Source organism: Artemia franciscana, chromosome 12, assembly GCF_032884065.1.
Source record: "Artemia franciscana chromosome 12, ASM3288406v1, whole genome shotgun sequence".
In the NCBI taxonomy this organism is placed as follows: domain Eukaryota; kingdom Metazoa; phylum Arthropoda; class Branchiopoda; order Anostraca; family Artemiidae; genus Artemia; species Artemia franciscana.
Genome location: NC_088874.1, coordinates 13,052,929 through 13,079,574, shown reverse-complemented (window position 1 = coordinate 13,079,574; position 26,646 = coordinate 13,052,929). Strand labels below are relative to the sequence as shown.

The 26,646-nt window shown below is 34.4% G+C and overlaps 1 protein-coding gene across 6 annotated transcripts in view; it reads right to left on the bottom strand.

Moving 5' to 3' along the window:
* The window catches only part of LOC136033706 (carbonic anhydrase 2-like), a 130,699-nt gene that overhangs the window by 33,141 nt on the left and 70,912 nt on the right, over positions 1-26,646 (bottom strand). The window contains exon 1 of one of the 6 annotated variants that reach the window (XM_065714576.1): positions 13,423-13,505. The exons of 3 other annotated variants lie outside the window; for them this stretch is intronic. In XM_065714576.1, coding sequence (XP_065570648.1) covers positions 13,423-13,432 — 10 coding nt within the window. In that variant the 5' untranslated portion in view covers positions 13,433-13,505. Of the gene's footprint in view, positions 1-398; positions 555-10,946; positions 11,106-13,422; positions 13,506-26,646 lie in introns of those variants that run through there. 2 more of the 6 variants (XM_065714575.1, XM_065714573.1) reach the window with 2 other exon arrangements.

Sequence of the window (26,646 nt, the reverse complement as noted above, 5' to 3'; positions counted from 1 at the left end):
TGAATCCGAACATGACATGCGTTTTCGTCAAAAATTTAATTGAAAGACCTTTGCTGACCCTCAAAGATGAAACATTTTTCTCTTATTTTAGATACGGCTTACATACCTATTTTAGCGTCAATCTTTTTAAAATCGGCTTACCTGTAAATTGAATTGACGGTGACAGAATGAATAAATGCAAGGGAAATGTATAATATGAGCTATATATTTGGATAAGGTTAGACACGATATGTTAGGTTACGATTGAATTTACAACAGAAAGGAATGTCACATTTTGAAAATAGTGGTAAGTTCGTGTCTTAGCCATCTGAATTCTCCGTTAATCAAAATATTTACCATCAGCATAATTTGTAAAATGCCAAAGCCCAATGTTACTTTAAGAGGAATAGCAACCATACCATCCGCTATTCTATGCTTTTGGTAGCACTTAAGTTTGCAGAAATCATCTAAAAATCCGATGTTGCTAACAAAAGTTGCTTCGCAGAGCATACTGTATAACTGGTGACAATAAATTGACTGAACAATAACCCTTTCACACATCAATAGCCAATGCTAATGCTTTGACCAGAAAGTTACTCCGGACACTCCGGTCAAACTTCGGTTTTATCACTGTTTATTTGCTCAACAAGTAAAATAGAACTCTATAGTAATCAACTTTGGTGTTGGTTGATTATTTGCTATCTTGTTTATTAGCTGGGGAACGAGGGGAGTAAAATAAAGGGTAAATGTTTACTTTCGTCACAAGTTGTCTAAAGTGCGTATTACTGCCTATAGTAAGATTCTGATGATCGCTTATTGTTTCTTTGTTATTATTAGAGAAGTGTGTCCATTTTTTAGCTTTTTTAAAATCCCCCTCCAACAAGACTGAAAATGTGTAAAGTGAGCTTGCTTACAGGTAACATTACCAATAGAGCCAAGAGTACCGCGGGCAGCGGGGCGAAGTCTGTATTCTATATTTATTAAACAAACAGTGATAAAACTAAAAAAAAGAGAAAAAAAACAGATTTATTAAATAAATATAGAATAGAAACCTCGACCCACTGCCCAAGGGGGTCATGGAATAATACGTTTCGCTCTATAGGTAATGTTACCTGTAAGCAAGCCCACTTTACGCATTTTTAGTTTGCCCCATGGAGGAATATTAATCAGAAATGGATGCGCTTCTAGAATTAGCATTTCTAAGTACTCTAAACTGGAAAGTTTCCAGTTTGGAGAACTTGTGACGAAACTAAACATTTACCAAATAAAGTTGCAATTTGTCTTTGGTGTAATTTGTTTTCTGCCCTAGAAAAAGGGCATCCAATTTCTGCCCTTTTTGAAATTGGATTTTAACAACCTCTGCGGATGGTGAATTGCTTTACCGCCTATTTACCTTACCATAGAACTGACTCCTATAGATGGATATAATTAATAGGGTACTTGCGTATTATACTGACCACATTCAAGTAGTGAAGTTAGATTGATCATAATGAAACATGCCAAAATACGGTAAAAATACACGGCTTTAGTAACAAAACTATGGAAACCACAACAAACAAACAAGAGATGCATTCTTCTAGAGCCTTAAATCCCACACCAGTAAACGTTTCGAACAAACCCACAAGCTCGATTTACCTACCTTATATTCCAAAGATTACTTCAAAACTGAAAAAAGTTTGTTTAAAAAACAATTTACATGTTGTATTCACAAGTAATTTAATTATAATGAATGTTCTCAATTCTGGTAAAGATAAACCCCAGTTACTCGTCTAAGAGGGGTGTATCAAACACCGTTTAGCTGTGGAAATTGTTACATTGGTCGAATCCACCAAAATTTAGGAACAAGACTAAAGCAACACAAAGAAAGTATTGAAAAAGCATTAAAATCTAAAAATAACTCCATATCTTCCGATTCAGCTTTAAGCAATCATATTTTTGAAAATCCAAACTTTTATGTTCTATTTGACAAAACAATTCTAATTAGCAGTGACCTAGGAATCAAACAAACTGTTCGCGAGGCAATCGAAATCGAACGAAACTTAAATAATAATACATCCCTGAATAGAGACTTGGGTGAATACACAATCAACCCTATGTCCACAAAATTAATTATGGAAAATAATTTAATTCAAAATATAACAAAAATAGGAACGAATAAAAAAAAGCCCAATCCCAAAAGAACTAAAAGATTAACTGCAGAGAAGGCAAATGTCGCAACAAGAAATTATTCCAATTTTTAATAAATACAGTTAGTAAAATGAATGAGCCCTTTTAGCTTGTAAAATGTTAGCTTTTACCACACAGTCTTGGCTGAACCTTTCGTTAAGAAGTAATGATGCCAAGGTTATTTTAAAAAAATGGATTTTTAACCGAGAACTTTTATTGTAAGTGTGTTATTGTTTATTATTTTCTTTGCTGAAGACGGCCCTTAGATACAGGGCTGAAATATTCAAATAGGTTTTGTTGGTTCAATGGCTTGGAAAAAAGTCCTCATTATTCTTTCTTCTGTAGTTGTATTTTCAAATAACCAATAATCCCCCCCTCCAATTGAAAAGTCTGTTAAAAGACTGGTAACTACAAGTCCAGCCCCTTTTATGCCCAGGATAAGCAAAATAGACTGGCATTATTGTTCTTTTAGCATTTACAACGAAAAAACTGGGCATTTTTCTTATTACCAGATGTTTTTGAACTTGAATAATGTTAAATAAAAAATTAGTTATGATCAATGAAAAATGTCTTCTTGAACCTATCCCAGAGTTATATAAAATAAAATAAAATAAAATGTAAGCTGGAACGATTTTGCAGAGACTGACGTTCTGTGGCAACACCATTGAAACTGTTTATTTCTATTAAGTACAACTTAGGATTGATGAACAGAATATATTTAGCCTGTCTTTGGAAGGTATGTATTTGAGCTTAGCTAGACTATTTGCAACTAAATTACTACAGAAAAAAAAAGAAATACGATGTTCTATCGTTCGATCAGGGATAGGCTAGGCTATTTTAAATGTAAAAACCGGTACAAAAGATGGCTTGTGCTTATAACTCAGTGGTTATGCAAATACTAGTTTTATCAGTCTTTGTATCTGTTTCATGGGAGATATTTGGCTTATATTCCACTCAATGACGCTAATTAGAAAAGGTGGCATTTGCCATCCCAACAGTTTTACCCTTCCTCCTATACTGACAAACCCTTTTTTAGTTATCTGATTAAAAAAAAATTGAAAAAAAACACAACAACCAAATAACCACCCTCAACCTCCATTGAATTGGCACCACCAACTGCACTGTTCATAAAACCAGAATTTTATAGTAGAATTAATATACTAATATTACTTTAATATTAGACTAATATTAGTAATATTAATTTAATATACTATATTAGTCATAAAACTGTTGGCAATGATAACATTAATAGCGATGAATCCAGTCTAAATAAGCAATTTAGAGCTGATAGAAATACATTTTGGATCCGTTTTGTTGTATTTTGGAATAAAATATTCCACAATTTTGCTCCATTTTGAAATGAATTGAACTAAGTAAAACCGATGGAAAATTTTCTATTAGTCTCTGGTCCTGAAAATTATAAAGAATCTTGGCCACCCTGTGTGAAAGTCAAATTATTTTGCATGTTTCTTTGCACCAACATGGCTTGGACTCCGACAAATGCATCAAACAGTTCTTGGTAACGAACTGTAAGTAAGGAGCGACCCGGCTCAATACTAACGGAAAATCAAAACGGAATGTTGATGCCAATGAATATATCAAAATAACTGGCTTATTATGCTGATTTCAAATATGTAAGTTTAATTATGTTTAGTTTTACCCCTTAAAGGCAACGGGCCGGAGAAAACTTACCTTATTTTCGAAAAAAGTGGTAAACACCCACCAAAATTCATAGAATATTAATGAAAATCATACCATCAGATTCAGCGAATCAGGAAACCCTTATGTAGAGGTTTCAAGCTACTATCTGCAAAAATGTGAAATTTTGTATTTTTTTTCTTGCCAGAAGAAAGATCACTGATTCGTGTTCATTTGTTTTTTTGTTGTTTTCTTCCCGGGATCTTATTGACCCAGTGGTCCTAGAATTTTGTGAGAGGGCTCATTCGCATGGAAATTGAAAGTTCTAGTGCACTTTTTAAATGACCAAAAAGATTGGAGGGCAACTAGGCCCACTCTCCGGCCCTTTTTTCCCAAAATCGTCCGATCAAAATTTTGAGATAGCCATTTTGTTCATCATAATCGAAAGGCCCAATAACTATGTCTATGGATGGAACATGATCCCCCCCCCACAGCCCTCGGGGAAAGGTCTTTAAGCTAAAAGATTTTTCCATTGTTTACGCATAGTATTGGGAAGCATTTATACATTTTCATAAGGGTTTTTTTTTCTGCTGGGGGTTTTTCCAAGGGAAAATCTTCCATGGGGAGGGAAGTTTTCAGGGGGTGAACTTGTCAGAGAAACTTATACACTGGGGGAATTATCCAGAATTCCTAAACAAAAGTCTTTTTGAATGTCTCGCTTTCTCTTTTCCGGCTAAATTTTACACGTGGAGTTGTTAAGGGTAATTGCCAGGAGTAAATTTTGACCAGGATTTCTCCGTGGAGGTGAGGCCAGACTTCCTGGCATTATTTAAAAAGCGACCAGAAATTAAATAAAAAACATTTTTTTTCAACTGAAAGTAAGGAGCAACATTAAAACTAAAAAAATAGAAATTATTACCTATATGAAGAGAATTACCCCCTCCTCAACGCCTCACTCTTTACTCTGACGTTCGAATTTTGTCTTAATTCCTTAAGAACGATCAATTAAGAACGTTCAGCTTTTTTAAAATACTAAAAAAAAACTTTAGCGTAAAGATCAAGATGTTTAGGAGAAGGCAGTTCACATCCTATACGTAATAGTTTCTGTCCATTAAAAGTTTCAATGTTGCTCCTTAATTTCAGTTGAAACAACTTTTTTAATTTAGTATTATCAAAAAGTCATGTTTCCTGATTGGGGATTTTAGATGTGGGAATGCCACTCTAAATCAAAGATTTCGGAAAATATTGAGATAAATTGAGGTATTTTTGCCACGAAAACTTATGTAACAATCGACAAAAGGAACTCAAAAACTTATGTGAACATATTCTATAAATTTGTTTAGTGCTGACAAGTTTTTCAGGGTTACAAGCCTTTGAAAATTTCATGTTTTGAAAATTTTGTTGTATGAAACATCGATATTGTTGTCTATTCAAATTAAGAAGAAACAACGTAGCGAATTTTTTCTGATGGATTTTCTGACTAATAAAATTTTCTAAGGCTTATGACCTTTAAAGTACTTTATAGTCATTTCAAGAAGACGAATATGATATTTTTGTTTCAGTAATACTAAATTTAGTTATGTTCTTTAGTTTAGTGTGTTTGTTTAATGATATTATAATATTTCAGAATTTAAACCAAAAAATGTTAATAATTATCTTATTATCCACCGATGCTCTCAACCCTTTTCTAGGGCTGTACTCTTTTTGGATCTTGAAACACGATCCACCCAAACCTTTAGAATTAGCTGCACACTATTTGCCCAGTTGATACTTTACATAATAGATGCAAAAAATTAGGTAATTGTAATCAAATATTTTTCTAGAAATCCTCTCTTGCCACCCAACGGGTACATCCTTGCCTTGTAATCCGTGGTCTAAAGCTTCAATGCTATAACTTTGACGGTGGTTGTGGTTGTATGCCTACTTGAATGGTTATCACAGGTATAGTTACAAAATCGATCTCAAAACTTATAACAAATAAAATGTTGGAAAAACCCATTTCATCTATCTATCTATCTATATATATATATATATATATATATATATTATATATATATATATATATATATATATATATATATATATATATATATGTGTATATATATATGTATATATTATATGTATACAGGGACACAACTATAGTATTTTTATGGGGGGGGGGGTAAGAGGGGGTGCTATTCAAGCAGTAGGGTAGGAAAGTAATTATTGAACAAACACAATTCTTGCTGAATTTAAAAACATTACGCAATACGTTATAAACAATAAACATACATTAGACAATCATAAATATAAGTGCTGGTACATAGTTTTTACTAAAATTGTCAGCAATGAGCTGCTCCAGACGGCAGTAGTATAGCGTAAACAAACTTTTCGGGTGGCAAAGCTTAATGTCGTATGTACTCGGCTTTTCAGCATAATTCACCATTAATACTGCAGTACATATCCCTCCTCCTCTTCTCGCAACCCCCTACGCCTAGCATACTATGCTCCATCTCGTAATTGAACCAAGCTCTATTCTAATAGCCGTTAGTATCGCGCTATTCATTTGCTCATATATACGTGATTTACTGAACTATTAGTTATTATTTTTGTTAAATTGATTTTTGGGGGGGGTTAGCCGATTTATATTAATAAATGGTGTTATTATTAGCATCCTCATAAAGACGGAACAAAATCATAGGCAGCGCACTTTCGCCGTCTATGTAAAGATACAGGATAAGTCAAAGTATTTCCACAAATTCTGTAATATTATATTTTGAATTATTTTCACATTTAAATAGTTACTTTATTTCAAATTTGAAAGTATTCAAAAAACAAAGTTAGAATTATTAACTTATCCGTTGGACATTGTTTGACGAAGATATCCAGAAAATCTGAATAAATCTTGGCATCATTGCATTAAAAACCTTAAATTAATTAGAAATTGCCAAGTAGGCCAATTGAAATGGAAAAGTAATTCCTAGGGTTTGAAAGTTACCTTCCAATTTGTATCTTCGTTAACAAAAAACGAATTCTAAAAAAATTATATTGAAGTTTTTGTTGTGTAGATCAGGGTATGTGGGATGCACATTCCTAGAGAGGGTTACACTGATTATCGTCTTTATGTTTGTAATTCCAGTCATAAGCATAGCTCGGTCTTCTTGTGCTACATGATAAAACTGATAACAATAGAAAAAGAGAATGGTTTAGTACCGTTTATACGTGCACACAAATTTCTAAATTGTGAGAAAAATAAACATATTTGTTTAAATTTACTTTATTCCATATCAGCTGACATTTTGTACACAGCATGCTTATACAGAGATAAATGTCCGACAAGTAGCCCTAGTGTTGTGCGAAATACAACTAATTTCAATAATAAGTCTCAGCAAATTTGTGCCTTTTTGAAGCTTGTTAAAAGAATATTTAGAAAAGCAAAAATAGCAAGAATTCAGCATGGTAGCAGTTCTATATTTATGGGCTACTATTTGAATCTATAAAATAAGGATTAGGACGTTATCAGCGCTTATTAGGCATTTCAATCAGAAATGAGAGAATTTGGAGCTATATTGGATTATCAGTCAAATACTGGAAACAAAAGGTAAAACAATTAAATGATTCCTCGAGCAGATCCCCCTTTACCAAATTCCACGACCAAACTACAACCGATTTCACCCATCTAGTTATAGTACGAGAAGCATCGAACAGTTCGTGGTAACAAACTGTAGTGAGGAGCGACCCGGCTCAATAGCAACCAAAACTCCAAAAAATGGAATTTTGGTAAAAATAGCTGATTTTAAGTATCATGTACTTATATAATGTACGAATACCAGACTTTTTAAGTAAATTTCAAAAGCTGATTTTGAAATGCTGATTTTAAGTATACAGGTTTAATCAAGTTTAGTCTTACCCATCAAAAGTTACGAGCCTGAAAAAATTTGCGTTATTTTAGAAAATAGGGGGAAACACCCCCTAAAAATCATAGAACCTTAACAAAAATCACACCATCAGATTCAGCGTATCAGAGAACCCTACTGTAGAAGTTTCAAGCTCTTATATACAAAAATGTGAAATTTTATATTTTTGGCCAGAAGGCAAATCAAGGATGCGTGTTTATTTGTTGTTTTTTGGGTTTTTTTCCCAGGGGTGATTGTATTGACCCAGTTGTCCTAGAATGTTGCTAGAGGGCTCATTCTAACGGAAATGTAAAGTTCTAGTGCCCTTTTTAAGTGACCAAAAAATTGGAGGGCACCTAGGCCCCCTCCCGCGCTAATTATTTTCCCAAAGTCAACGGATCAAAATTTTGAGATAACCCTTTTATTCAGTGTAGTCGAAAAACCTTATAACTATGTCTTTGGGGATGACTTACTCCCCCACAGTCCCCGTGGGAGGGGTTACAAGTTAAAAACTTTGACCAGTGCTTACATATAGTAATGGTTATTGGGAAGTGTACAGGCGTTTTCAAGAGGATATTTTGGTTGGAGGCAGGGGTTGAGAAGAGGGGGATATGCTGGGGGAACTTTCCATCGAGGAATTTGTCATGGGGGAAGAAAATTTCCATGAAGGGAGCGCAGGATTTATTAGCAATACTTAAAAAACAATGAAAAAATAAATATGAAAAAGTTTTTTCAGCTGGAAGTAAGCAACAGCATTAAAACTTATAACGAACAGAAATTATTACCCATATGAGGGGCTCACCTCCTCCTAATACTTACGCTTTACGCTCTTTACGCTAAAGAATTTTAAGTGATTTCAACTATTTATTCTTCGGCTTTTGTGATTCAGGGGTCATTCTTAATGAATTGGGACAAAATTTAAGCTTTAGTGTAAAGAGCGGGACACTGACGAGGGGGCGAACCCCCTCATTTATGTAATAAAAATATGAGAATACAAAAGTTCTTTACGTAAGCTAATTTATAAGTTACGTATATCTTTTACTTATAAAAAGATTCGTGAAAAATTAAGTTCTAGTTGCCTTTTTAATTAACCGAAAATCGGAGGGCAACTAGGCTTCCTCCTCCGCTCTTTTTTTCTCAAAATCATTCGATCAAAATTATGAGAAAGCCATTTAGCCCAAAAAAAAATAAGTATACAAATTTCGTTTTAATTATTCCTCTGCGGAGAGCCAAAATCAAAACATGCATTGATACAAAAACGTTCAGAAGTTAAATAAAAAAAAATCAAGTTTTATAAATGAAAGTAAGGAGTGACATTAAAACTTAAAACGAACAGAAATTACTCCGTATATGAAAGGGGCTTTTCCTTCTCAACGTCCCACTCTTTACGCTAAAGTTTTTTACTGTTTTAAAATGTAGAGTTAAGAGAAAGAGTCAAACTCTTTCTCTTGCTATATATATATATATATATATATATATATATATATATATATATTACATATATAATATATATATAACTATATATATATATATATGTATATATATATATATATATATATATATATATATATATATATCCCCCTAAAAAAAATTGCGACAAATTAATATAGCCTAATGTTGATTTATGTACCACCCTAGAACAGTGGAAACTCCGTAGAGTTAAGACGCCCATGGCTATTCAACTGTTTTTATTAGCAAAATATCAACTCGTCTTTTTAACCAAGTTTTGCCATTCTCAAGCAAAGTATGTACCAAATAGGAAACAGGGCGAGGGCTATCCACCCATAGTTTTCCTTTTCTTATTAATCTTTTACTATTTTATGCTTACATAATCCTACCTCACATTTTAAACTATAATATGCATTTGTGTAGGAATGTGAGCTGAAATTTTAGTCTCTGGAAAAGAGAATTTGTCTTAACAACAAATATTAGCAGTTTATAGGATAATTATAAGAAATTGCTGAGAAATAATTGAGATTCTTAAGAAACTGATGTTAGGCCATTTGATTTTGAAAAGTTGGCAGTTTTTTGTATGGCAGTTCTACAATCTTAGTAAAAAGTATTTTGTACTGACTTAAAAATTATCAATATCAATAAAAAAATCTTTTGTTAACGTTTTAATTCTTATTAGTGAAAACTATTAAAACTACTAGAATTATTTTAAGAATTAGCAACTGAAAACAGTTTGCATTTGAAAGTATCTTTGAAAAAGGGGTTCCCTGATAATTTTTTTTTGTGAATTTATTCTCAGGTTCCAAAATCTTACATTTTAATTGATGTTCAAGAGGGTAAATTTTTTCCAAAATTTACAGAAAACAAAAATCTAACTTAAGATATTGATTTTTAGTGCAATTTTGAGACCTTTGAGCCGCAACAGGCAAACCGCTCTTTAACCGAACTTCTTGTTTTCTTCCTTTTTGATCAGGGGGATCCGGAGAACAACCGAAAGATTAACTTACTAGCATCCATACTCAACAGAACCATGGTAGTTAAAACAATAAGAAGTAAATTCTAAAGCAATAACATCCTCAGTAAAACTGAGGATACTTATTTAATGAGAAACTTATCTAATAACATCCTCCTTACTGTTTTTTTAGTATAGTTTAATACCAGACTGACTGACTCAAATTAATGACATTTCACGAACTACGGCATTTAGCCCACCCCCGTTCCACATTTCCACGGCCGGTCGGCTACCCAACCTCAAGGCTCAAAGCACACGAACATGTATTACAAATGGCAATTCTTCGTTTAATGATGCCAAACTATGAGCTTCTCAAAGCACTCTCTCTTTTTCTTCTAAAGATAAACTGTATTGGAATATCCAAAGATCAGGAGTGCGTTCTAGAAGCTAATTATCATTAATTATAATTAGCTACATCATTACCTTCGTCTTAAAATAACTGGCTACTACAAGTTCAAGTCATTATATGCTCATAATAAGCAAAGTAGACTGGCATTTAAGTTCTTATAGGCAAGACCGCATCCATGGGGGGTATCGGGCTTAACCCCCTTTCCAAACTTTTGTTTGACTAAAAAATGCAACAAAAATGCATATGAACAAATTTTCGATTTATTTTGTAAAACTCCCCCCGACAGAAAATACCCCCCCCAAAAAAAAAAAAAATACTGGATACGCTCTTATAACCACTTACAATGCCAAAAAATCGATTCTGTTTTATTACAGGCGTTTTGGAACGCAAATAATCACAAATAGTTAATTACGATTAATCATTATAATAATTTTTTCTGGAAAACATCCTACAATTAAATAGAAGAAAATCTAACCTGATAAAGTTTTAGCGAGACCTGTCTTTTGCTGTAACACCATTGAAACTGTTTCTTTAAATAAATTACAACTTGTTAAGAAGGGTCTATAAATAAAAGATGATAAGTCTGTCTCTGCAAGGTGTGTATTTGAGCTTGGTTGGTTTATTTGCAACTGAATTTACTTTAGAAAAAAAAGCGGCAGCGTCCCACCGTTCCATCAAGGAACAGGCTTGGCTGTTTTAGATGTAAAAACCGGTTTTGGAGGGGCCTTAATGTTTATATTGCAGAGAAATATGCAAAATAGTTTTGCATCTCTTTTATGGGGGGAATTTGAATAATATTCTACTGTCCATAAACTTTAGATTTGGGTTATAAATCTATTAGTTTTCATCTTCTCTCATTGACCGGAAGGGAAAAAATAGCCCTGCAGACAGTGGCGTAATTTTATCAAAATTCTGGGGTGGGCGCTGGGATAAAGTTGGTGCAAATTTTCGGAAAACATGTGAAAATAACAGTGAAAACTAAAAAAAATAGCTATATAGTACCATAATTGTAAAGATGTGCTATAAAAAACTGATTTGTTTCTGTGGATGCTTGAATTATGCAGGCTTATCTTAGTTTTGACAAGATTTTTGAAAAAAAACTATATTTTAGCAAGGGGAACAAACTTGGGTCTATGGATATGGGAATTCGAGGTCTGGGAGGAGCAGTTGCTCCCCTCCCCTTTGGTAAATTAGACCCCTGTCTGCAGAGCCTTTAGGGGTAGCAAAATTATTACTATAAGCAGCTCCGTGCTAATAGTAACTAGTGATAAATTCATTTAGCTATATATTATTCCAAAATAAAAAATACCCAACTTTTACTTCATTTTTAAATAGCCTGAATAAACAAAACTTCAAATTTCAGAAGTGTTTTATAATAGAAATCCAGGCAAGTGTGTATCCAGGAGTTTTGTTCAAGGAGGAGGTCACAATAAAATACTCTATAAAACACATCAAAAATTAGTTTGAATGCCTCTGCTACTTTTTCAAGGTCAGAAAAAATTTAGGGGGAGTGTTGAAACTCTGTAGCTCCCACTGGATACGGCCTTGACTCTAGGTATGTTTGCTCGTCAACTATCGTTAGTGCCCAATTGTGGCATGAACAGCCATTTTTATTCTATTACCGGTCGATTTTCCAATAGTAGACACAAGCCCCACTGGGACGGAGATTTGGATTAAGCTTAGAGATTTTCTTATAACACTAGACAATATTATTGGATTTTTACATCGTTTGGTGGTGTTTTGATGATTTCTGCCGCAAACAGTTCAGCTGATTTTGTAGAAGCAAAATATTAGTAGCAGTAATTCTTTACATCTACATTAAGTAGGATGTTTCTTTTATTTATTTTTTTTTAATGTAATGTTGATACGCTTTGATTTCAGGGCCTTCTATTGCTCAGGCCTAAATTGGTTTTAAGCTGAGGATATTATGACAACAATCATTAAGCTCAAAAATCAAGTCTTCTTGCAGCTCATGGATTAGCTAAAGGGAGCAATGGGACGCGGGGTGAAGCCTCTGAACAGGTACCAAACTGAGTTTTTTGTTTATTTTCGTTCTTTTGTTTACTTATATTGTGGTATTGAATGGAGGGAGAAGTCAAATTGTCTCCGGGTGCTGAAAACCCTAGCAACACCTCTGCTGACTACTCAAATTATCAAAAAATCTCTTTAAAGTTGGCATACTTGTTCTGTGCTAAATGCCCGATTTGGTCGTCCTTTTAGGACGGTTGGATTACTCTCATAGTTGTAACGGTATTTTAGTATTTTCACTCTGTACAATCAATTAGTTATCCAGAGGACTATTGAAGATCACCTAATGGGTCCTGATATCGCCCTATTTTCTATATGAAACAAAATCTAAAAAAGAAAACTTTGTAGTTCAATGACCAATATCAAGGGCTCTTGACCCTGTGGTCTATACAAAAATGATAATTTTTATTTAAATGGTTCCCTAAGCCCTTCTGCGAAACTCTAAGGATTTTTACTCCATTGGATAAGCGGCGCCGAATTGAGTCTAATCCCTCTAAATGATATCCAAGGAAACTCCGCTGCTCCTGGTAAAGGCTCCTGCATTACTTGTCCAAAGACCGCGAAACTTTTAATCTTCTTATTTGTAAATCAATTATGACCATTATTAAGGATTCAACCCTGTGGTTTGTTACAAAAATGATCACTCTTATATAAATGACTAATTCATTCTGTGAAACTCCAATTTTTACTCCCTCTAATAAGCGGCATCGCATTATGTCTAATCCCCCTAATTGATATCCTAAGAAACTCCGTTCCTCCTGGTAAAGGCCCCTGCATTATTTCCCAATGACTGTGAAACTTCTGATTTTATCATTTGTAACTCAATTAAAATTAATTCCAATATCATTTTTTCTTTCTTATTCTACGAATTCGGTTTTACAAACAATATCCTTTTCAACACGGAATAGTAAAAAATAACTAACACGTATTCATTTACTGTATTAAAAAAATAAAGAGTATCCAGAAACTTGTGAACCAGAACTAGGATGTTCTCCTACTAGAAGATTGGAACAGTGCCGTTTTTCAAGCTTTCGTCAATGGATTAAGCTCCACGATCAATGTCTTCATTTTCCTGCGACTTCCTTCCTGTGAAACCAATAGACATCGCCAAAAAATGAATTAGAACAAAAGAAAATGACTCTAATAACCATTTATTTAACTAAAGTTAATGTGGGTGACGTTAATTCATGAAAAGGTTTGTTGGGGGAAATATATATTTTTCTTTAATCTAGGGTAGGGGACAAAATTGTTGTATTTTTGGATTATTTTTTTCAATAAGAACCACGAAGAAAGGCATTTTCGAATGAACATTCTCTCAAAAATATATTTTTGCAAATTTAGGAGGAGGAAATCATTGCCCCCAATTGAAGCCACTAGAAAAACCTCAAGTGTTCAGGAATTGTTGAAGATCAGGGCGTTTTTATCAAACATTTCGTGGTAACGAATGGTAAATAAGGAGCGACGCGACTCAGTAGTAACCGAAACTCCAAAAGACGGAATTTTGATATCAATAGATATATCAAAAGAATTGAATTATTATGCTGATTCCAAATATCTAAGATTCATTAAGTTTAGTGTTACCGATCAAAAGCTGATACAATTTGCCTGATTTTCCAAAAAGGTGAGAAACGCCCCAATGTCAAGGAATATTAATGAAATCATTAATTAAGGAATATTAAGGAATATTAATGAAATAGCACTGTCAAATTCGATGTATCCGAAAACCATATTGTAGGACTTTCAAGTTCCCATCTGCAAAAATGTGAAAATTTGTATTTTCTTTTTCTTTGCCAGAAGAAAGATCACGGATGCGTGTTTATTTGGGGTTTTGTTTTAGGGGTGATTGCAGTCCTAAAACACTGGAAAAGGGCTCGTTCGAAAGAAAGCGTCCTTTTTAAGTGAACAAAAAGATTGGAGGGCCACTAGTCCCCCTCTCACCCATTTTTCTCAAGGTTGTCCAATCAGGATTTTGAGATAGTCATTTTTTCAATATAGTTGAAAAGCCCAGTAGCAATGCCTTTGGGGATAAAATGACCCCCCACAGCCCCTGCGGAAAGGTCTGTGAATCATGAAATTTGTTTACGTATAGTATTTGTATTTGGTGATTATGCAGACATTTTGAAGTGGGAGGGATTGAATTTTCTGTCGGGTGACTTTCCACGGGAATAATTTTCAGGTGGGAGGGAAATTTCCGACACGTGGGGATTGACATAATTCCGGTACAAAAATGATTTATTTGTCTTACTTCATCTTTGTTGACTCAATTTTACATTTGGAGATGTTCTGGGGGAATTACCCGGGGGCTAATTTAAGCATGTCTGGATTTCCGGGAAGAAATTTCCCCAGAAGAGGGGATTTCCATAGTGATCGGGAAAACAACTAAAAGTTAGTCTTTTTCAGATGAAAGCATGCGGAGCAGAATTTGTTTTGGCTGAATCGTCCACAAGAAATTTCCCGGGGAAGGGGGATTTTCATCAAGGATGGCATTGTCTGAGGGAATTTTACGGCGGGGGGTTGTTTTAGGGGAAAATAGATTTCTACGGAGTAGTTTCTCCGTATTTCTACGGAGATAATTTTTCATGGAAGGTGAGCCAGATTTACCGGTATTATTTGAAAAACGCTCAGAAATTAAATAAAAAGAAACAAGTATTTTAACTGAAAGCAATGATCATCATTAAAACTTAAACCAAACAGAACTTATTCCGTATATGAAGGGGTTGACCCTTCCTAAATACCTTCCTCTTTACGCCAAAGTTTGACTGTTTGTCCCAATTTTTTAAGAACAGCTCCTGAAACACAAGGGCCGTTTAACTAAAATATGAAGCTTTTTTAAAGTGCTAAGGGCTTTAGCGTAAAGGGTAAGTTCTTGAGGAGGGGGGCAACCCGTTTATATACGGTATAATTTATGTTCATTTTGAGTTTTAATGCTGCTCCTTACTTTCAGTTAAAACAAAACTTGGAGTATTTTTCAGCATATCTATTATCTTAACAATTTTGGAAGGTTTCATTGAGATAGATTTAAGGAAATAGGATAGTCCAGATCTCACAAAAAGGCTACAGTTTGGATCAGGGGTCAATTTGGGAGCTCTACGGAGGGGATCACACCCCTTCTTTTATTCTAAATGTTGGAAAAACTTTTTTTGGAAGTATTCGTTAGATAATAACAACACATAAAGATTTCCCCTAGATTTTGAAATATGTCTTTTGTTTATATCTACATAAAAAAAAAACTCCTTGGCTGCATTCAATATTTTCGTAAATTGGTGCCCCTGGTTTAAATACTTCTAAAGTCTCAACAATTTGGTATATTAAACACTTTTCTCAAACTTGCTTAGAAAAAGTGAATCGTATAAACACTTAGAAGTTGTTTGTAAATGGAGATGTCAAATTTTTTTTAAATATAAGGAACTCTATATTAGGTATATTATATTGTTGTATATCAAACAGTTCGTGGTAACGAACTGTAGTAAGGAGCGACCCGGCTCAATAGTAACCAAAACTCTAAAAAATGAAATTTTTTATACCAATAGCTACATCAAAAGAATCGTATTTTAATGCTGATTTTGAATATATAAGTTTCATCAAGTTTATTTCTAGCCATCAAAAGGTAAGAGCCTGAGAAAATTTGCCTTCTTTTAGAAAATAGGGCGAAACACCCCCTAAAAGATATAGAATCGTAACGAAAATATCGCCATCAGATTCAGCTTATCAGAGAACCCTATTTTAGAAGTTTTAAGCTTCTATCTACAAAAATGTGGAATTTTGTACTTTTTTTTTGCCAGAAGGCAGATCACGGATGCGTGTTTATTTGTTTGTTTGTTTTTTTTTCCAGGGGTGATCGTATCGGCCCAGTGGTCCTAGAATGTTGTAAGAGGGCTCATTCTAACGGAAATGAAAAGTTCTAGAGCCCTTTTTAAGTGACCAAAAAATTGGAGGGCACCTAGGCTCCCTCCCACGCTAATTATTTTTCCAAAGTCAACGGATCAAAATTCTGAGATAGCCATTTTATTCAGCGTAGTCAAAAAACCTTAGAACTATGTCTTTGGGGACTACTTACTCCCCCACAGTCTCCGAGGGAGGGGCTACAAGTTACAAACTTTGACCAGTGCTTACATATAGTAATGGTTATTGGGAAGTGTACGGACGTTTTCAGGGGGATATTTTGGGGGAACTTTCCATCGAGGAATTTGTCATGGGGGAAGAAAATTTCTATGAAGGGATTGCAGGGTTTTCCACCATTATTTAAAAAAACACAGTGAAAAAATAAATATGAAAAAGTTTTTTCAACTGGAAGTAAGGAGCAGCATAAAAACTTAAAACGAACAGAAATTATTACACATATGAGGGGCTCACCTCCTCCTAGTACCTCGTTCTTTACGCTAAAGTATTTTTAGTAATTTCAACTGTTGAACTTACTAAAACTATTGGGCTGCTTCCTCATCAACGCCCCGCTCTTTAAGCTAAAGTTTGACTCATTCTCTCAACTCTGCTTTTTAAAACAGTAAAAAACTTTACCGTAAAGAGCGGGGCGTTGATGAGGAAGCAGCCCCTTTCATATACGAAGTAATTTCTGTTCGTTTTAAGTTTTACTGTCGCTCCTTACTTTCAGTTAAAAAAAAAACTTGTTTTTTTTTAATTTAATGTACGTTAGGTCTACTAATACATCAAAAACAGGTTAGTAGCTTGAGCAAAACTTTCAAGCAACATCTTATGCGACTATGAAGAGGTCTAACTACTTCCCACCTTGTTATCTTAAGAATAAGAAGATAGGTGACATTGTTAAAAGAAAAAAACTGTGTCACTTGAAAAGGATCCAAAATTGGATTCTTTTTTGCAACCAATCAAAAATTGGTTGCAAAGATGGCAGATACATGCAGCTTTATTTAAATTAGCTAGGCTCATTCAGTGTGAGTCGTGGTTCCCTATTGAGCCACAGCTTCCTTATAGGAGCCTTAAAAATAGCGAATTTTAATTTCGTTTTAAATTATTACCTATTTCGTAAAGCTTAACTTATAAAAACTAACATAGCGGGCCATGACGAGGGTACATTAGATGAAAAGGGCCGAGGAGCAAGGGATGTGATATAGACCTAGAGTTTATGTTGTTTCGGCTGCCAGAATTTATTCTTACAACGGACAAAATTTAATTAGAAAGGTCATCTATCTTACTTTCGTCATGGAAAGGCAGTGTGGTCTTCGAAGTTATCTATGCAAACTTAGCTTTAAAATAGTCGAACTAGTTGAGCAAAAATGTTTCCGATAAAAAAATAAACTGTCTTTAAAAAAAATCATGTCTGTTATAATCGATATTTTTATATTTTTTAGTTTTCAGCTTTTCCCAGGCAGAAATAAATGTCAGTTTTAGGTTAAAGGTTTATTTCGGGAGAGATTTACTGGGTAGCATAAAGCTATCAAGATTACTGGAATAGTGTTCAAAAGAAAATTTATTTTTGAAAATATTTGAAATATGATAGCGTATTTGTGGAGATATCCTATCAGGTAAACTATTTTCAAAAAAGTGAAAAGTACTGGAATAATGATCAATCAATAATATGACGTAAGAAAAGATTTAGGAATATAAATCTTATACTGGTAATCTCTCACCACTAAATACCTAAATCTCAAAAGGCTCTTGCAGCTTAATAAATTAAGAAATAATCCAAGGATAAAATATACTTTATGATAAATGAAGATAACACATTTTGTAATAAAACAAAAGAAATTCCCTTTTTACCAGCATGTATATGTGCAAATTTTAAAATTTCCCCAAAGATAAATAAATGTCAATCTTGGGTTAAACTTTTTTTTTTGAAAATATTCACAGGATATCTTAAAGCAATCCAAATTATAGAAATACCAATCAAATTCTTTTTTTATCTAAAATATTTACCTGAAAACGAAAAGAAGTAATAATGAATGGCCAAGTCATACTTAAAACGAACAAAAATTACCACAAACAGGAGTAAAGCTAATGTTACCGAGTCTTTTAAGGCTAGAGCGACCTGGCTCAATAGTAAACTGAACTCTAAAAAACCGGAATTTTGATACAAGTAGACACATCAAAAGTATTAGATTTTTATGCTGATTTTAAATATATAAGTTTCATCGAAATAGTCTTTACCATCAAAAGTTACGAGCCGGAGAAAATTTGCAATGTTTTGGAAAATAGGGAGAAATATCCCCTAAAAGTCAATGAATCTTAACGAAAATCACACCATCGCATTCAGCGTATCGGAGAACCCTACTGTAGAGGTTTCAATCTCCTATCTACAAAAAATGGAATTTGGTAGATTTTCATAAGAACGATCACGGGTGCGTGTTTGTTTGTTGTTGTTTTTTCTTTTTCTCAGGGGTGATAGAATCGACCAAGTGGTCCTAGAATGTCACGAGAGGGCTCATTCTAACGGAAATTAGAAGTTCTAGTGCCCTTTTTAATTGACCGAAAATTTGAGGGAAACTAGGCCTGCACCAACGCTCTTTTTTTCCCAAAATTAACGGATCAAAATTTCGAGATTGCAATTTTGTTCAACATAGTCAAAAAGCTAATAACTATGTCTTTGGGGCGACTTACTCCTTCACAGTCCCCGGGAGAGGGCCGTAAGCTACAAACTTTGACCATTGTTTACATATAGTAATGGTTATTGGGAAGTGTACAGACATTTTCAGGTTTTTTTTTTGGTTGAGGGGGTGGGTTGAGGGAAGGTGTTTACGTGGGGGGATCCTTCCTTTAAAAATTTCTCATGGGAAAAGAGAACATCCATGAAGGGTACTACAGGATTTTCTAGTATTATTTAAAACAAAAAAAAACAATGAAAAAAATATCTCAACTGAAAGTAAGGAGCAAAATTAAAACTTAAAACAAACAAAGATTATTAAGCATATGATGGGTTCATCTCCTCCTAAATATATAGCTCTTTACGCTAAAGTATTTTTAGTAATTTCAAATGTGTATTCTACGGCCTCTGTGATTCAGGGGTCATGCTTAATGAAACGGGATAAAATTTAAGCTTTAGTGTAAAGAGCGAGGTATTAACAAGGGGGGAGCCTCCTCATATACGCAATAAAAATATACGAATATAGAAGTTCGTTACGTAAGTTAATTCGTAAGTTACGAGTATTTTTTACTAGTAAATAAGTTCGTACAAAATTAAAAGTTCTAGTTGCCTTTATAAGTAGCCAAAAGATCGGAGGGCAACTAGGCCTCCTCCCCCACCTCTCTTTCTCAAAATCGTCCAATAAAAACCAAGAGAAAACCATTTAGCCAAAAAAAAAATGAATATCAAAATTTCATTTTAATTATTCATTTGGCTCAGAGAGCCAAAATCAAAATATATATTAATTCAAAGACGTTCAGAAATTAAATAAAAAACAAGTTATTTAACTGAAAGTAAGGAGTGACATTAAAACTTAAAACGAGCAGAAATTACTCTATATGAAAGGGGCTGTTCCCTCCTTAACGCCCCACTCTTTACTCTATCAAACTTTAAGTCTTTCTCTCGACTCCGCTTTTTGAAACAGTAAAAAACTTTACCGTGAAAGCAGGACGACCGAGCAGGACGTTGAGGAGGGAAAAGCCCCTTTCATATACGGAGTAATTTCTGTTCGTTTTAAGTTTTAATGTCGCTCCTTACTTTCAGTAAAAAAAACTTGTTTTTAATTTTCTCTTTGGCTAAATGGCTTTCTCTGGGTTTTTGTTCGGACGATTTTGAGAAAAAGGGGTGGGGGAGGAGGCAAAGCTGCCCTACAATCTTTTGGCTACTAAAAAGCCAACTAGAGCTTTTAATTTTTTACGAACGTCTTTATTAGTAAAAAATACACATAACTTACAAATTAACTTACGTAACGAATTTCTATGTTCGTATATTTTTTGTTACGTATGTGATGCGTAAAAAATATTACGCATTTTTTTATTACGTATATTTTATTACGTTTTATTGCGTATATTATGATAATATAAAATAAAATATTATTACGCATATTCCCCCTTGTTAATACCTCGCTCTTTACACTAAAGCTGAATTTTTTTCCCAATTTTTAAGAATGACTCTTGAATCACAAAGGCCGTAAAATAAATAGCTGAAACTACTAAAAATACTTTAGCGTAGGGAGCGAGATATTTAGGAAGAGATGAACCCCTCATATGCTTAATAATTTCTTTTTGTTTTAGTTTTTAATTTTGTTCCTTACTTTCAGTCGAAAAAACTTTTTCATATTTATTTTTTCATTGTTTTTTATTTAAATAATACTAGAAAATTCTGTGCCCCCTTCATGGAAATTTTCTCCTCCCATGAGAAATTATTCCATGGAAAGATAATCCCACGTAAACCCCTCCTCTCAACCCGCCCCCCTCTTAACCAAAACAATCCCCCCTGAAAATGACTGCAAACTTCCCAATAACCATTACTATATATAACAAGAGCTAAGAGCTCATATGGCACTTGTGATGAGGCCAGAAGAGCCAAGAGCTCATATGGTATGAGCTCTAACAAAATTCTAAGAATCAATAGACTGATTTAAAAAGAAAATCTGAGGCTTAATGCCCGTCAGGATTTAAAATGAGACCTCTGAGTCATGATGTCCTTCTAAATATCAAAATTCATTAAGATCCGATCACCCACTCGTAAGTTATTAATACCTCATTTTTTCGAATTTTTCCTCTCCCTTTAGCCCCCAGATGGTCGAATCAGGGAAAACGACTTTATCAAGTCAATTCGTGCAGCTCCCTGACACGCCTACCAATTTTCATCGTCCTAGCACGTCCAGAAGCACCAAACTCGCCAAAGCAATGAACCCCACCCACTAAGTCCCCCAAAGAGAGCGAATCCATCACGGCTACGTCAATCACGTATCTATGACATTTGCTTATTCTACCCAGCAAGATTCATCCTGATTCCACCACTCTAAGCGTTTTCCAAGATTTCCGATTTTCCCCTCCAACTCCCCACGATGTCAACAGATCTGGTCAGGATTTGAAATAAGAGCTTTGAGACATAAATTTCTTCTAAATATCAAATTTCATTAAGATCCGGTCACCCGTTCTTAAGTTAAAAATACCTCAATTTTTCAAATTTTTCCAAATTAACCCCCCCTCCCAGCTCCTCCAACGAGGACGGATCCGTTCCATTTATGTCAATCACGTATCTAGAACTTGTGCTTATTCTTCCCATCAAGTTTCATCCCGATATCTCCACTCTAAGTGTGTTCCAAGATTTTTGCTTCCCCCTCCAACCCCCCATGTCCCCGGATCCAATTTGAGTCGAAAATGGAGCATCTGAGACATAAGATCCTTCTATATATCAAGTTTCATTAACATCCGATCACCTATTCGTAAGATAAAGATACCCCAATTTTCACGTCTCCCAAGAATTCTGGTTTCCCCTCCAACTCCCCCCAATGTCAAGGATCTGGTCAGACTTTAAAATAAGAGCTTTAAAGCACAAGGTCCTTCTAAATATCAAATTTCATTAAGATCTGATCACCCGTTCGTAAGTTACAAATACCTCATTTTTTCTAATTTTTCCGAATTATCCCCTCCCCCCCCCCCGCCTCCAGCAAAGAGAGTGGATCCGGTCCTGGGAGGGGTGTATACGGCACGGGTTCTTTTAAACCTCCAGTTATGGGTTTTAGACCATGATTATTACAATGGTACCCTTTCATACTTCCAAGGTATTCCCCTTAAGAAGTTGTACCAAAAGTGCCACTTTTAGGGCTATATGGTACTTACAGACGAGAGAATTGATAAAAATTACGGAGATATCAACATTAACTTTGATGGCACCAAAAACAGGTTTCTTAGTGCCATTTGGCACTTGCTTATGGTGGAATGTATAGAAAGAACGCAGATATGAGCAATATGAGCTATTAAACATCCGTCTGCGACGTTCTGGTCCCCATTAACCCTAATCCTTTAGAAATGGCAAAACAATTTCCATTGTTATTGCCAAATGGCACTTAATTTGCACATTTAATTGGCACAAATGGCAAAGAATTTATTTTTTTATTAAAACCACGGGGAATTTTATGTGAAGCGTGTAGATATGAGAAATAGCTTTGAAATAGGCTGTTAAACATCGCTCTATGACGTTCCAGAGGCCTGCAAGCGAAAAAATTTCCTTGCTGTTCAAGGAGGGGTCTATAACTCCCCAACTAAAAGTTCTCAACCATACTGATTGCAGTGGTATACTGTTCATTTTGTTCTGACTCCATCTTCAGGCTCTTTAGTTTGATATTACCATGAATTTCTTTTCGCAATGAACTTTTACTTTAAACACGAACCGAAATAATAGTTACCATTCCTGAATTTTCAGATGACAAATTTTTTTCACAAGGCAGCTTTTTTTTTTCAATACGCGTTTTGTAACTTTAGGCCACTATTGGCTGTGGTTCGCTCTTTATAAGGTTGTCGTTACTACTGTAACAAAGTTCTAGCTACTGCTGCAACCATACTATATTTGTAAATTGCTATTATAAAACATCGAGTTATTTAAAGTTTCTATTCTTTTTGCGAACAGGGGAGAGGAAGGGGTACGTCAAGGAATAGTCAGTTGGAATTTCGAAAACCAATTATATGTTATTCTATGAGTTTCTTCCTCTTACGAACATTTTAAAAAATCATTCTGTGAGCCTCAACGCTTGCTGACCGTGTTAAAGACTAAGAGTTCCTAGCGAATTCTCACAATGGACTAATGAAACTTACTAAGACGCCTGGGAGGGGGAGCATACGTAAGGTTTTTTGTAAACCTCCAGTTAAGTGTTTTATACAACAATTATTTCATTGGTCACGTTTTATCCTTCCAAGATTTTCTACTTAAGAAGTGGCACCAAAAGTGCCGTATTTATGGCTATATGCCACTTATGGATTTTAAAATTGATAAACAGCACGTAGATATGAGCAATAACTTTCAAACGAGCTATTAAATATCTCTCTAAAAATTTCTGTAGCCCACTAGCCCCAGCTTTTCCAGTTGATACATGACACCAAAAGTGCTGTTTTTAGTACCATTTGGCACTTGCAGATGGTGGAATTTATAGGAAGAACGTAGATATGAGCATTATGAGCTATCAAACATTTGTCTATGATGTTTTGGTAGCCCACTAGCCCCCACCCTCGAGAAATAGCACAAAATTTGTCATTTGTAGTGCCATATGGTACTTGTAGACGGCGTAATTTATGATAGATAGGACAAATATCAAACAGTTCGTGGTAACGAACTGTAGTAAGGAGCGACCGGGCTCAATAGTAAACGAAACTCTAAAAAATGGAATTTTGATGCTTAAAGACATATCAAAACAATCAAATTATTATGCTGATTTTAAATACACAAGTTTCATCAAATTTAGTCTTTGTCATCAAAAGTTACGAGCCTGAGAAAATTTGCCTTATTTTGGAAAATAGGGGGAAACACCCCCTAAAAGTCATAGGATCTTAACAAAAATCACACCATCGCATTCAGCGTATCAGAGAACCCTAAAGAAAAAATTTCAAGTTCCAATCTACAAAAATGTGGGATTTCGTATTTTTTGCCAGAAGACAAATCACGGGTGCGTGTTTATTTGTTTGTTTGTTTGTTTTTTTTTGTTTTTGTTTTTCCCAGGGGTCATCGTATCGACCAATTGGTCCTAGAGTCATGCAAGAGGGTTCATTCTAACGGAAATGAAAAGTTCTAGTGCCCTTTTTAAGTGACCCAAAAAAATGGAGGGCACCTATGTCCCTTCCCACGCATATTTTTTTCCCAAAGTCAACGTATCAAAATTTTGAGATAGCCATTTTATTCCGTATAGTCAAAAACCATAATAACTATGTCTTTGGGGATGACTTACCCCCCCCCCCAGTCCCTGGGGGAGGGGCTGCAAGTTATAAACTTTGACCAATGTTTACATACAGTAATGGTTATTGGGAAGTGTACCGACGTTTTCAGGGGGATATTTTGGTTTGGGCATGGGGTTCAGGGGAGGGGGCTGTATGGGAGGATCTTTCCTTGGAGGAATATTTCATGGGGGAAGAGAAATTCAATAAAAAGAGCGCAGGATTTTCTAGTATTACTATTAAAAAAAAACAATGAAAATATAAACATGAAAAAGTTTTTTCAATTGAAAGTAAGGAAAAGCATTAAAACTTAAATCGAACAGAGATTATTACGCATATGAGGGGCTCTAAAAATACTTTAGCATAAAGAGCGAGGTATTTAGGAGGAGATAAATACTTCGCTCTTTATGCTAAATTATTTTTAGTAATTTCAACTATTTATTCTACGTATGAAAAAACATGAAAAAGTTTTTTCAATTGAAAGTAAGGAGAAGCATTAAAACTTAAAACGAACAGAGATTATTACGCATATGAGGGGCTCTAAAAATACTTTAGCATAAAGAGCGAGGTATTTAGGAGGAGATAAATACTTCGCTCTTTATGCTAAATTATTTTCAGTAATTTCAACTATTTATTCTACGTACTTTCTGATTCAGGGGTCATTCTTAAAGAATTGGGACAAAACTTAAGATTTAGTGTGAAGAGCAAGGTATTAACGAGGGGACAAACCCCTCATATATATAATCAAAAATATAAGAATATAAAAGTTTGTTACGTAAGTTAATTCTTAAGTTACGTTTATTTTTTTACTAATAAAAACGTTCGTTGAAAATTTGAAGTTCTAGTTGCCTTTTTAAGTAACCGAAAAATTGGAGGGCAACTAGGCCTCCTTCCCCACCCCTTATTTCTCAAAATCGTCTGATCAAAACTAAGAGAAAGCCATTTAGCCAAAAAAGAAATAATATGCAAATTTCATTTTAATAATTTATGTACGGAGAGCCAAAATCAGACATGCATTAATTCAAAAACTTTCAGAAATTAGATAAAAAAAAAAGTTTTTTGAAATGAAAGTAAGGAGTGACATTAAAACTTAAAACGAACAGAAATTACTCCGAATATGAAAGGGGATTTTCCTCCTCGACACCCCGCTCCTTGCACTAAAGTTTGATTCTTTCTCGCAGCTCTACTTTTTAAAACAAAAAAAAAGTTTATCGTAAAAAGCGGGGTGTCGAGGAGGAAAAGCCCCTTTCATATACGGAGTAATTTCTGTTCGTTTTAAGTTTTAATGTCGCTCCTTACTTTCATTTCAAAAAACTTGTTTTTTTTATTTAATCTTTTAAAGGAGCCATAAAACATCTCTCTATGATGTTCAGATAACCCGTCAGTAGCTCTGGCAAAAGAATAAAAGGAGACATATCAATGCTACCGATGCAAAAAAGGGGCTTTTCCTTGCTGTATAGGGCGGGGACTTTGATTCTCCACTACATGATGTTCGACCATGCTCATTCCAATGGTGCATTTTTCATTTCGATCTAACGCCAAAATTATTATGAATATCGAATAAATTTCATTAATATGATAAAATTCAAATTATATAAATTCAAATATATAATAAAATTCGAATTATCATAAAATAAACTTTTAGTTTTAACATAAACCAAAATAATAGTTACCATTCCTGAATTAGTTTCAGATGAAGATTCTTTTTTCTCACTTGGAAGTTCTTTTTCTCAAAACGCGTTTTCTAACTTTTGGTGACTATGGGCTGTGGTTCGCTCTTTACTAGGTTGCAGCTACTGCTGCAACCATGATCTTTTAAATCTTGTGGTAATTTGAAGACAATCAGCCTTGAATTGCATCCACAAAGTCAAATATCTAGCTATTAAATTCAGCTTAATGTAGAACTCCTGGTATAAACTGTCTTAACATTTTTATAAAACTGTAATGGTTCTGATTTCTTTATCACAGATGAGGTTTTTTTGTTTGTTTGTTTTGTTTGTTTGTCCTAGGGGTGATCCTTATACTTATTAGTATTATTAGTATTAGGCGACCTTTCACTTATTGATGTTCAATTTAAGTCTCCAGACTAATGTCCAGTCAGTAAATATATCAAGGTCGGCTCATATTGATTGTCAACCATATCCATGATTTTGGGGTTGTCATTGCAGCGGCCGATCTTATTCTTTATAGAGTGTGGTTTCTTTACCAATGTGTTTTCTATATTAAATGGAGTGGGACCCAAAACTGTGCCCTGGAGACTCTCACTTATTACATCGGTGGATTTTGTTAAATATCGCTCTACCATCCTCAAATACCTTGTCAATTTGATTCCTCTTAGTTTG